This window comes from Aythya fuligula, chromosome 12, assembly GCF_009819795.1.
Source record: "Aythya fuligula isolate bAytFul2 chromosome 12, bAytFul2.pri, whole genome shotgun sequence".
Taxonomy (NCBI): domain Eukaryota; kingdom Metazoa; phylum Chordata; class Aves; order Anseriformes; family Anatidae; genus Aythya; species Aythya fuligula.
The window spans coordinates 2,693,982-2,708,154 of NC_045570.1; the positions used below are offsets into that span (position 1 = coordinate 2,693,982).

At 35.1% G+C, this 14,173-nt stretch overlaps 1 protein-coding gene across 1 annotated transcript in view; it reads right to left on the reverse strand.

The window, feature by feature from the left end:
* Window positions 1-14,173, reverse strand: part of ITFG1 (integrin alpha FG-GAP repeat containing 1) — a 72,787-nt gene that overhangs the window by 38,125 nt on the left and 20,489 nt on the right. The window contains exons 7-8 of the mRNA XM_032195979.1: window positions 13,420-13,478; window positions 11,427-11,511 (exon numbers count right to left, since the gene is read on the reverse strand). Coding sequence (XP_032051870.1) covers window positions 11,427-11,511; window positions 13,420-13,478 — 144 coding nt within the window. The remainder of the gene's footprint in view (window positions 1-11,426; window positions 11,512-13,419; window positions 13,479-14,173) is intronic.

The following is a 14,173-nucleotide window of genomic DNA, read 5'->3' on the forward strand; positions in this document are numbered from 1 at the left end:
CTTATTTCTTCTCTAGTTTTTATTTGTAACCCTTGTCTTAAAATGCACAGATCCTTCTTTTATTATTAAGGTTATTTAATCAAAAGGCATTTTCTGAAGAAAACTCAGATTTGTCAGAAGTGATAACTGCTGTAAATGATTAGTGATTTTTTTTTTTTTTAAACAAAATAGAAATAAGGATAAAACCCACCCAGAATATTGGCTAATCTTGCATTTAAATGCAAATCTTTCCTCAATTTTTGCAAAGAAATCCTTCCCCCCACCCCCAAAAAACCTACCCTCCTCCCAAACCAGCCCTAAGCACCAAATTAGAGCAGAATGTTTCATTTTCCTGTTTTTATATTGCCATTTTACACTGTCCTGATCTGCAATAACTACAAATACAATGTTTCCAGTATTTCTGAAACCTGTCCAAAGGCACTGTGTGGAAACAACATATGGATCCAGCAACTTTTCCACTTTTGAAAGAAAATTGATTCTTAATCTTTGTGCTTCCTACCTTGATTTCGTACCTTGAAGTGCCAGCTAAAATTTTTTTGCACAACTCTATAGATCTTGAAAACCACAGGAAAATACCCCAGGAGCTTCTCACAGAACTCAATCTCACTGTAACAACTAAACTATCTTGGACCTATAATGATAACTCATCTCATCTTCATGCTTGGTTTAATTCTCAATTTAAGTAAACATCCTTTTTTTAAAACAAAACAGAACAAAACAAAAACTCTAATCTTGAATTTAAATTCCTCCACAAAGGAGGAGGAAGCCAGAAATGAAAAAGGAGTATCATTAGCACACTTGCTTAAGCTCTATTAGGTTTTCATAGGTGAAAAAACATGCATGTGAAGCTCTTTGGGGTTTACTAATGAATACGCCATTGATGATAATGGCTGGAGGAGCTCATTAGATGAACTGAAATAAGATGTACTAGCTACAGATTAAAAGACAAGGAAAAAACATTCCGTATAACATTAGTTGATAATGTACTTCATCCTACATCCAGCTAAACCTGACATCCACATTGCAAGCTCTATTTGTTTATTTTTTATTAAACGTGACCATTATAAAAATTCTTTTTTTTCTGGAAACCTCATTTTAGTCACCACCAGTGCAACATTCATTTCTATACATTTTAGGAGATCTTGACTGCTTATTTGAACATTTTATGAACATTAGATACAAATTAGATACAAATGTAAATAAAATTGGACACAGCTTTGTTTCAGTTATACATGAGAAGAAATTCCCTTAGTTACATACTAATATTTAAACACAATTATGCATTTTCTTGATAGCTGTGCCAACAATATTACCTTTGTAAGACTACATGTGGTTTGCGTGTGTTTCTGTGTGGCCCAGTGGCTCATACGAATTTACACTTTGTCTAAACAGTGAAATGCCTTCATTTTGTCAAACAGTACAGAAATACCATACATGCAAAATGTCACTACATGTGTTTCATCCTAGTACACCAAGGGAATTAGGTGTTAGAACCAGTCATGACATTTACTTCTAGAAATTCTGTTATCTTTACTCAGCTCCTAGAGTCTACTGGTCTATCCTTCTGTGACTGTATGGATTTTTCACCAACTTCAGTTCAAGTTGCTGGAAATCTCACTGTTAACATTACTTGTAAATCCAATGCACCTCATAGCACTAGAGGTGCTTAAACATACCCTAGACTCCCAATGTACTTTGGGAGCTTCACTCATCTTGAAAGAAAGCCTGTTTGACGTAAAAATAAACACTCAGCTGGTAGCTATCACGTTCTCAACACGTGACTCTGACTTGTGATACTAGAGAACAACACTAAGAAAAAAAAAAAAAAAAAAATCAAGCTTTATAGGTAGTGGAAATGAAAAAAAAAAAAGAACAGTCCCACACACTCATCAGCTACAAATCTGTATTTATGTCAAAATATATAAAGATAAAATTAGCAGTCATATATTCTACAAATCATATGAGAATTGTTACTTACAACTACCTATTCACTGCATTTCAATGAAAAGTCATGGGCACAAAGACTCCTTTCCATGTCTGCAAACTTTTTCTGGATTGGAACAGTAGAAGAATAACCCAAAAGACAGAGATGGGAGTACACTTCATAGATTGTATGAGAAAAATTACTTGCAACTAAAGCTTGAAAATTCTTTGAAGATGTTCAAACATAGCTCAAATCTCTTCCATCTCTTCTAAAAATACATGTGAACAGAAGAAAGAAAAAATACCCAAATAGAATTTAGAACATTATTATATTTTTAAAGTGTTCAAAATTCAATACGAACATAAAATAGCAAACAGATGTTTTAAAACAAAAAAAAAAACAAATAGTAAATAGTGTTTATTATTTGTTGTGTTTACTACAGAAGCATTTACTCTGATGGTCTCATTGATCCTCCTGAGCATTTCACTAAATGCTCCCATCTACATGTAGGTGTTGTGCTGTCCTAATTTGTTATGGTGACACTGGAGTTTGTGTAGTTTCAACTCTGAAAATTAAGGGATTGCTGTAGCAGGTCCATTAGATTTTTCCCCTTCCATTTTCAACCAACTGGATGATCAGCCAAATGAGCATAGACCCTTTATGATGCAGAGCAAACAAAGCCACACACTCGAATGCCTCAGTCAGTTCCGTTTGGTAACTAACTTACCACCTGCATCTTTCCTTAACTGAAGAGGAAGATAAATCTATAAAGTAAGTAGGCTGACTAGCCAGCAGGCGCTGCAATTGATAGAAGACAGCACACAACCCTGCACTACCAAATTGATTTTCTTTCCTCTCAGGACTGCTAATGAAGTATGTTCTTCCACGCTTTAAGGAAAAAAGATCTATACCTGATAAACTTCTTCCAAAATCACAATGTCTCAGACAGATGCTTTATAAATAAGCATGTTTATCACATGTTAAACAGAAGTAAACAGGCAACAAGATTTCTCAGTTCAGATAGTCAAATTCCTTTAAAACAGAAAACGGTGTTAAAAAGTGGTATTTTACAACCAAGGTGCAAAACAATAAAGTTGGCGGGCGTATGATCCAATTATTAATAAATTATTAAGTTATTAATAAACTCATAACTTATTCCAGTTGTATTAAGAAAAACTTCCCCTCCCCCCTCTGGGAGATAAACATAAGCTAAGTACGCACGTTAAGACAGAAAGAACAGCCTAGCTTCCATAATTCTGGATCCGATGCTACATCAAAGCAAGGCACTTCATACACCACAGAGTCCTCATGCCTTCAGCACCTACTGTTCTCTCCTGAGAATATACATTGTGAACTGGCTGTGTTATTACAGACCTCCCGTCAGTGCAGTCTTCACAGTTCCTTTCAAAGAGGTGAGAAAAAACATTTCCTCAGCATGGTAAAATAAAAGCCAAGAAGCTTTTCTCTGCTGTTGATTTAAATTCAAAATAAGCATCAGGCATCTCTGTTTAATATAATACATCCTAATGCACATTCATATGCCTTTTATTTCACCATGCACATAGCTTGCTCACATCTCTCCCTCACTGCTTTGCACTGTTCTCATTCTTCTTCCTTGTGAGCCTTTCATTTAAAGTTCTAAAGAACCGAAAAAAAGGAGGAAAAAAATCCTGCTACAGCAGCACTCAAAACACTCTCCTTCTGGGGCAGGCAAAAAGAAGGCAACCAGTACAACTGAGTTTGATATTCAAACAAAATAAAGGTTTGTTTGAAAGCTGATTATCTTAAATTTATCTTCTGAAGTAATAAAATGATTAGAATTCTTTTGTCACTTTCTGCCTTCAGGTGTTCAAGGAGATGGTCATGACAGGGATGATTATAATAAATTACTAAGATAATTACGCATTATTAAAATAATCAATGTCAGCTGCTTTTTGAAAATGTGAATCACAACTTCAAAAGACAGATGTAAAGAGCTTTCACAGATGAATCAAAGTTATGCGAACATTAAAAAAACTAATAACACACTCCTTCACATTAAAATTCTTATTTTAGGTTTGCCTATACCCTCCCAAAGAATCTGTATTAACATCTCCATGGAAAGAAAAGCATTTAAACACAGCGTGTCAGCACAAAAAGACTTCTAGGCTACATCTGATTCACCAGTGAGATCTTCTATCTTAATTGGAAGAAGAGCAAATTAAACATACTAACTGGAGTCCAAGAAGGAAAAAAAGGGTTTAAACACAAAATGAAATTAAGAACAAAATAAGAAGCTCCCCACACACTAAACAATAGTCAGCACTGAAATTCCTGTCGCAGTTGATGCTGAAATTTACTTTTCTAAGTATTTCACATTGTAAGAACAGAAATGGCAAAGCTGAGAACTATCTAAAGTTACACATTTAGAAAGCACATGTGGTATCAAACTTCTATGTGATAACAAATAAGGAGGGGAAACTGCTACAGCTATGGTCTTAGCCTTGATACAGGATCTTTTTCTAAAGAACTGTCATGATGCTAGATATTTAAAAATAGGACTAAGAAAAGATAAAAGTATCATTGAACAGCAGGCATCCCTGGTCACCAATTAAAACGCAAGACAGGTTTATCCTTTAAATACACTTTCTACAATGCACCTTGAACTCAATACCCAAGTGGCAATTAACTTAGATTATCTCCATGTACCCGTTTCAGATGAGCTCAAGTGTGTCTATCACAAAAACAACTTCTTCCTTAGATAAGGTCATTCAGAATTCTTTAATACCATTAGCTTTTGCATCTTTTCACACAAACTGATCAGAGTAATAACAGTATTCCTCATATGCTGAGTATTTCGAACACAGATATATTATCTTCCTGCATCTTAAGATTCTTAAAGAGTCCTTTCATTGACTACAGGAGCTCAAGTACATTTCCACAATTCAGAGCTCAAACGACGATTGCTATGTAAAGAGGTTATTTACCAAAATACATCATTGAAAGTTTTCTTGTGATACATAGTTACTGCATCTGAGGATGTGACATTCCGAAGAGGAGGAAAAAAAATAAAGAAATTTAGATTCTAAAAGAAAAGTGAGATACAAAACTGGAAGCTACAGAAGTGCAATGAAACTCTGCAGACATAAAAGCAATGTATTTAAGGTATCATCAGTTGCAGGATAATCAAAGTCTACTTTAAAAAAAAAAAAAAAAATCAACAAAATGCATTTTGCACAGTGCAAGGAATGGTTTCAACAGAAAACGAACAAAGGTTAGGCACTCTGTTACACTGTTTAAACACAATGAGCTGGCATTAACAAGCTCTCATTACCTATGACAAAAATATCGATTTCTACCATATGACAGTCAAGTAACATACATGAAACTCTTCAGTTACTTGGTGAACGGAGAAGATGTCTTAGAATTAGTAGTTGGATTACTAGATTCTAAACATGAGAAAAAACTGAGTTCAGGTCTCAGGAGAACTTCAATAATCCCAATTCTTGCTTTGTCAAAAAAAGCAAGCAGGTTTGCATAGTACTAATAAACACAGGCTTCATAAATTAAAGACGACGACACAGATGAAGACCCAGCAGCAGCTAAGAGAACATATGGCAAGTAAAAAGTTGGCTAAACGCTACCCTGAAAAAGTAAGACTTGTGTTGTATTTATTCACAAGGACACTATCAACAGTATGCTCTACTTTCATTTTGGAAAGCTATTTTTGACTCTTACAAGCTGCAACGATTTATTTATTTATTTTGTGTGAACTTAGCAAAAGCAGTGACTGATTAATAAAACTTCTCAATTCTCAGGTCAGGCATCACAAAACATAGTTTATCAATATCCAGTGAACCGATCATAGGTTAATAGTAATTATAATGTTAATTCCCAATGAAAATGAATTACTAGACTGCATAAACAGCACCATATTCCACACTAACTGCTTCTGGCTCACTCTTTTAAAGACATATTTCATTAATCTTCGATGGAGCCAGAAAATAACAGGTTTGTGTTGAAATACAGTTCACATTCATCTTATTGCTCAAAATCCTGTTTTCAGGATGCTCCACTGAAATCCTTATGTTTCTTTAACAAGTATAAATTTTTTCACAATTCCTAATACAATTAAAACAATTTATAACTGCAATTATTTATCAGGAATTCCATCCAACATTATGATTTCCTCTGAAGCCAGTACAAGCAGATCTTATAAAAAGCCTCTGCTAGCATACAGACAACAACAACGGAGGATTAATCATTTTTGCTATAGCAACCACTGCACTGCAATTACCATAGTGACATGAGAAGAATAGAAAAAGTAATAATGAAGAGCTCTTACTTGTTGGAGCAATGTGTCAGCCAAATAAGTGCAGAATTCTCTAGTGCCCAGCTCTGCTCACCTTCATCAATTGAAATGCCATTTGTAATAAGCATGTCACAAAGCATTTCTGATTTATTTTAAAAAGGGCAATACAACTTTGTCAATTGTTCACTGTCCTTCAGTAAGGTTAATATACAAATCATCACCATCATGTAACAGAGTGGGGGCTACTTATTTTACAGGTTCCAATTTAGATGAAGCCTAAGGTCTACTACATTACTGTGTATTTCATATATGTAGACCTATATCTGTCCATTTTTCCATTAAAATATACATACACATATAAACATGTACATACAGAAATATTGTAGACCTTACAGACTCACATATAGAGATGCACACAAATATATGTTTGAATACATTTTCCATGAAAAAATATAAATTATTGGAGTGCATCGGGCATAAGGAATCTTAGTACCTCAGTGCTTAGCTACTAAGACTATACACTAACATCTGTAACAGTTTCTCATGAATCACCAAGTTGTGGTGTTTTTTTTTTTTTAATTTAATTTTATTATTTAACATGTTTATTTACCTAAATTGTTTCTACTCGATAGCTATTGTTCAACCTTATTAATATAAGAAAAGGAATCTAACCCCAAATTAGCTGCCTTTGAGTAACATACTAACTGAGAAATTGTAAACATACTCCCACCCCCACCTTTTTTTCCCCCTTTCAAAGGGCAGGTAAAGACTTGGGAAGGCTGGGAAGGTTTATTCAAATAAAACTTTTGGAAACAGAACATAATGTTAGACTAAGTCATCTTCTGAAACAAAAGATGCTTCATTAAATGTATATATGATCAATAAATCAGAATCTTGGAGTGAGAAGCACAACGCTGCATAAATAGAAAGGTGGGTGTAAATGAGAAAAAGGCAGCTCAAATGATATACTCCTAAATTCATGCCTAGACTGGATGTAGCTCCACAGTCTGATGTGCACAAGGTTAAGTAAATAAGAAGTGGCAGAGAAGCACAATTCTTTGAGACCTTTAGGGAACAGAGAGCCCGGAACACCAGCTACGAGATACAGAAAATATTGAAAAAAGGGAAGAAAAGAGAGGCAAGCAACACTAAAAATACTGTAGGATGGGAATGTAACAAGCTTGTGACTGTATACTGAACATGTTTCTAGTCATAGCAGCTGCATCCCACTGTCAGAGAAGATACTTGCAGCATACACAAAGCAGAGCACGAGAGCAATGGTAGGTTCTGCTCTGAGAAATCATTTACATCATTTGATAAAAGCTACTTAGGTCGAAGGTAATGCAACCTTCTAATGCATCTCATTCCCCATTTTCCCTTGTGCTAGTCTGATTGGTTGTGCAATGAAACTTCTTTCAGGCCCCATTACAGAAAGCCAAATTACAATTTAAATTGCCAACCATCACACCTTAACTTCCTTTTGACTTACGACAATCATTATTTCATCATTTTTGAAACTGAAAACTGAAAAAAATGAGATGTTAAAGTCTGACAAACCATTTCTAATAAGGCATTTTCTTTAGCTCACTACACACAGAACCTGTACAATAACTGCCTACCTTTTGAAGTCTCTAGATACATGCTGACACTGCAAAGTGGGTAAATGCAGTGTTGTTCTGGTAACACAAGATTTTGCCTCTTGGCTGTTAGATTGATGCAGAAAAAAATACTGGATTGAAAGTTATCAGAACTCAACTGAAATACTTTGCAATGCAACTTTGCTCCCTCCTTCCAATTACTGTATAACCACATTTAGAGAAGTATTTAGGCAGGTTTTTTTATTTTTTATTTTTGGAGGTGGTAGGGCATTATTCAACTTCCATCAGACTGCGCTTCATAAATAACAGAATTTAAATTATATCACTTCATTACTCATGCACGTTGTTTTAGTAGTACATTGACTTCAGTATCCTCTAAAACTTTGTTCAACGAGAAAATAATTATTCATTGTCTTGTTTTAAATGAACGTTGGCAAGATGAAGAAAAAACTAATGCACTACTCAACTTCCTATCCACTGTTGCAACATAAGATGAATTAAATACTGAAGTCATAATTGTACTCAAATAGTAATTTCAAAATCATAGCTGTATTTCCATATCTGTCAGAATACACGTGGCTTCTCTATCAACACACACATAAACACACTTACAGCACTCCTTTCGCTCCCTTAGGAAAGTTAAAACACATATCAGCATTGTGACATGCGAAGATAAAAGCCACCTTAACACCTGACTCAAAGCAAGATTCAAAAAAAATAACCCCTAGGAAGTTCATTCATGCCTAATTTCTTTCATTAATATCATGAATCTCTTCACATTTATTTTCCCTTATCAAAACATTCCCAGCATGGATACAGCCATTGACAATCTGTACTAAGCTTTTGTCAAGTTAGTTCCTTCAGACTTAATTACAGATGGGAATTTTTCCTTATCTTCTACATACAGAGATTCAAACCTCTGCAACCAATTATCTTCTATTGCCAACATGGCAGTCTAAAACCTATTGTATCCAATTCTTACTTGAAAGTCCACAAAGCACTTTTTTTTTTTTTTTTTTTAAAAAAAAAACTTTCTTCCCTCCTCTTCTCTACAATTGAAGACTGCAGAAAGCTGACCTAGAAACCACACAATTCCCTCCACAGTTTCATTTAAAAAGACTTCTATGCCTAGAAACAGCGAAGCAAGATAGCTGCTTTACTTTTCCCATGCAAATCTCCTCCGCTTCTGCAGCTGAACAGATGACATAATATGACAGTCATTTTTCAACACAAAGGACATGGAACATTCCTTCTTTCATATTTGTGCATATTTTGCCTGTTTGAAATGTGTCTTCTGTGTTTCAGCCATGTTTTAAGCACTCCATAACTAGGAGTCCTTGCATCAGATTTCTTCACACTTCCCTTTTGCATGCTAATTAGAAGCGACTGAAAGACATACCTATGCTCAGCCACAAAAAGGTCTAGAAAAATAATCCCTGTAAAGTTCTATACAGGTGTCCCAATAAAGCCTAATCTGATAATCAAAAAAGGCATCTGCCTCCGCTAATGATTATGAGAACATCAGCTCACATCAGCCAAGGAAGTGGCACTGATGCCTTGAGAAGAGCATTTCTATGTGTTTCACGAAAATCTACATAACAAGAGCTTCATCAAAACATGTCCCAACACTGAGGAGATGGTGGAAAGAAAAACCATTAAAGTGTCTCCCCTCTTTCACCCTGGATGGGCTTGTGTCATCTGCATTCACCCGTGAAGATGAAGACAATAGTGAGAATGCAGCTGTTCTGGAAGAGGGAGCAAGGCCCTCATACTGCAAGATCTATGCTGGGTAGATACCCACCTTGTCTCTCATTGATGAAATGGTTGAGATCTTTTAGAATAATCAATTCCAAAGAAGTCAGCCACTGAAACGCCAGCATTGCCTTCAATAGATGGTATTGATTGTTCCCCACCTCTCTATTCTTGTTGCCATCCATGCTGTCCCTCTGCATTCATTTCTGGGCATTTCTTAAGTTGCTGTAGGCGTTCTCCCCCATTAAATTTATTAATGTAAAGATTGTTCCACTACACCCTCATGTTGATGCTTCCCCTATGAGTTTGATGATAGCTAGCAGAGCAGTGCGTTACACAATTGGTGATGGAACTCAAACAATGCAGCTCCCTGCTGCTGCCATCACGACACCAGCCAGTGTCACCATCACCTTGGCTGTACCACCACCACGCAGCATACCGCACTGTTACGGTGCTGTGCACTCAATGTATTCACATTTTCAAAAGTTTTAACTCTAACATCTGAGCCATTCTTCTCTTCTTTGCAAAGGCACCCCACAGTTTTTTAAAACCCCATTAATTATGATAAATTTCTAAAATTATGATATATCACTTGGGCTCATTAACTACCTAACACAGAGATGAAAATATCCTACAAGAAGATTGCTTTCCACAGTGCCATCATTAAAAAAAGATCTGCTATATCTGCTTAATACTTATTAAGACACATTATTCAGAACATCAGCTTGGAAAATAGTTACAAAAAATAACATTTAAAATTATTTTTAATTGCAAAAATGTAGTATTTATACACAAGTGTTTATATTTGTGAACATTAAAAGATATTACAAAAAAATATTTAAAAGGGTTTACAAAACACTGTAAACATTTCACAGAAGAACCTAGACCATTCTTCAGGTTTCACCTTACTTCATTTACTAATGATCTGTAAATTAATCCACAGCTGTTATATAAAGGGCTAAGGAAATTAACTGTCCAGCAGAGATGTCTTCTAGTTAAAAGTCAGGAAATAGCTTTTCTAGAATTCTTCTAGGTAGCAGCAGTAGAGCAGGAGAACTGGACACATTCTAATATGGAGTTGGACTTCATTTAAAAAGCTGTCATGCCCCCATGTCACAATTGTTAAAAAATAAAATAATGCAACAAGGTGACATTTGACAATGTTTAAAGACAGGCTCAGCCTCAACAATGTGATATATGAAGTATAATAAATTAATTCTTTATTAAGATAGATGTCACTGACACAGTAGTGTCAGCAGAATTAGGCCTGTAGTATTTTTTGGGTCACAAATTTCTTATCTTAAGAGCACACACAGTAAGTATTTTTTGGACTACAAAACCAACCATTGCTGTTGTCCATAACATGACACACACATTGATAAGCCAGAACTAATTGGAAAAAGTACCTTCTACTAGAAAAAGAGAGGCTTTCACTAACCCTTGCAAACAGATGTTAGTGAAAGTTAGTTGCATTTACATATAAATTAAGATTTTCTTCTGTCCAAAAGCCTCCCAGAATTTTTAAGATATTAAAATCTTACTATTTCAATCAAGAAAAAAAACCTGTGCATTAAAGGAGGTTTTGCTTGCTTCAGAAAAAAATCAAAACACAATAACAAAAACCAAAATACATCTGATAAAAATAGGTTTGATACTGGTACAATAGCTGAAAGAACGTAGATATACATGAGTTAGACTATACTGGAAAAGCCACAGTTGAATTTAGCTGAATATATTAATAAAATATTCCTACATATTTCAAGATTTACAGGCCAATAGATGTAACACCTTAAAAAAGTAACTTCACAATTCAACAAAAAAGAAACACGAGATATGAGTAGTTCAGAAAAATGAAACTCACCAAAATCTGCAAACACAGACTGCCCAACAATCACCACACCACTGGGTATTTCTTTGCTTTTCCCAGCTTTAGAGAAGTTCCCATCCTATCAAACAGAACAAAGATGACGAAGAAACTGAACTGCAAATCAAGTAATAAAGCTTGACTTTCAAACCAAAGAAAATACACTTCAATAAAGAAGAGCTTAAGAGCTCTTAGGTAAGAGAAAGCTTAACTGTGGAAAACTGCACTGCTTGGATAGTAGAACTGAGTTTTTGCATTTCTAATCTTTCGTGGAATCCTATGAATATCCAGTGGTAACGTTCTTCCAATAGAGTTGTCCCCATTTTTTTTTTTGTGTTATTCGAAACAGCCTGAGTTTTCAGCACCAAAATCTAAATCATTAATTATTTTGAACACTAACGTGTGTTTAGGCAGTGACATGCAATTTTACAGATAATATTTAAAAACACACATGCTTCTGATTTTCCTTCTACTAAGGAAATCACGATTTTACATTATGTCTGGTTCAGGTCTTGTTTTAATTGTCTATTATTAAAATCTTGGCTCGCAGAATGTAATATTCTAATATTTCTTCAGAAAGTCAGAAGAGTGCTGGATTCCTGTTTATCATAAAACTGGATAACGCCTGGACCAAAACCCATTTAAAATGTAAAGTTTTTGTAACCAAGTAACACAATTCAAGGCCCACTTTTGTAGTCACTGCAATCAGTTCATGAAGTGACACAGATACAACTATACATACCTAAGTTAAAAAAACCTGAAATGAATAGAGTCAGCAATATGTTAACTGGCTTTTAGCCTATGTACTTCATGAACAAAAAGTAACAAGGCCTTGGTTTGTTCTCCAGCTACCACCTTTCTCATTCTTGCACTCAAAATTCTTGTACATACACTTGTTGAAAGAAAGGGGGATCATCAGATACCACTGATGCAAGAAATCCTCAGGTGGCTATAGTGAACATGTCACAGGATGCCATCAGTGACGAGATACATCTGCTGTATGACCTACCCAACTTGATCTATGCCAAGTTTGGCAGGTACTCATTTCATTATTTTACCTTTCCCTAAGCTACTTGATGGTGGTTCTTAGTCACTTCCTTCTCAGTAATTCCACCTAAAAGCATATGTAGAATTCCCTTCCCTCTGCAGCTCTTCCACCTTGCACTTGGCTCAAGCTTGGCCACCAGAGCTGGTTTCCCAGGACCATGTACAGGTGGATTTGACTATGTTCACAAGGAGACTCCACAATCTGAGCCACCTGTGTCAATGCTCAGTCACCCATCCACAAAAAAAAAAAAATAAAAAAAATCTCTGAAGTTCAGAGAGTTTCTCCTGTAACAAAAAGTTCTCCTATAAGTTCAGCAGTTTCTCCTATAACAAAAAGTAAACTTTTTTGCACAGATGTGAACACTCTTAACTACAGTAATTTAGGTTAGCATGTAGCCTAAGGGATGCATTTAGTTTCAAATTAATTAATATAATTAGTTGTTAACAACGATGTTCTTAGATAAATAAATAATCATTTGACCTGTTTCTGCCCAACCTTGAGTTACACTTGTGGTATTTGGTTAACATAGGACTTGGAGTTTTCTCAGCTGTAACTTGTGTACATAGTCAAATGGCTAGGAGTGAGATTTGGAACCTCTGTCCCGAAACATGGAATCACAGTTCTAAGAAAGCTTAACAAAATTAAATCTTTGAGACTACAAAAGTAAAAACAACTTATCATTGATTTCTTCATAAACCATTGTGCTAAGTGTCAGTAGATTACTACAACAGCTGATGACACAGCAGGAGTCCTGCTAATGCATGTAAAGTCAATCTGATTGGTTTCCTTTGCAGTCATTTTAAAAAAACCTGCAGGGAAACGTATGCTGAGTAAAAGATTTCCTTCAATTCGGTTCAATTCCTTCCTAACATCAGGCACGTCAGACAACCTTTAATGTTTTGTTTGTTTGATGTTTCTGCATTTTAACAGAATCTCTCTTACCTTATTTACCCACGTCTCAAATTGAATGCTGCGTGCATTTGACGTAGTAAGGAACAAATCTGTGAAGGAAGAAAAAACAAGAGAAATAGAACATTTAACATTAACTGAAGAACATTTTTTAAGCATAAAGAAAGAGACAGGCTTCAAAACTAAGAAAAAGTATACATAATTATATTTTTTCAAGTCAAAATTAAAAATGAAAACCTAATAGGAGCCTTTTATTACATCCTTTTATTTTGGATACATAAATAACATATGCTGTTGACAGGAAGAGAAAAAGATGGAGAAATGTTTCAGGCTTCCTTTCCACAAAATTCTCTTAAACATGAAAACAGTGCAAAAGAGTGCTTCGGATAATTTATCTGATGATACTACTTATAGAGGAGCTTATTCAGGAGAAGGGGAAGAAAGAAGTTCATAAAGGGCATCAAAAAAAAGAAAAAAGCCTGAGGGAGAAAATAAAGGATGATCTCTAGTGTACTGAAGATAAAGAAAATCACCCTTTAAAATTTAAGCACTTGATTTCTTTTCCATTGTCCTCCTTCTTTGCTTTCTAGTTTAAAATATCACTATTTGAGTTAGAACACAACCATTACTCTGTGGGCAGAAAAAAATGAATTAAAGAAAAAAGAATATTAATGCCATACCCTGAGGTGTTTTAGTGAATAAGCAGGTGGACTGCTGTACAGGGAATTTCAAATGGCATAATAAGGGGTACTGTCTTACAGGAAAAAGGAAAAAAACAGCACCTGAA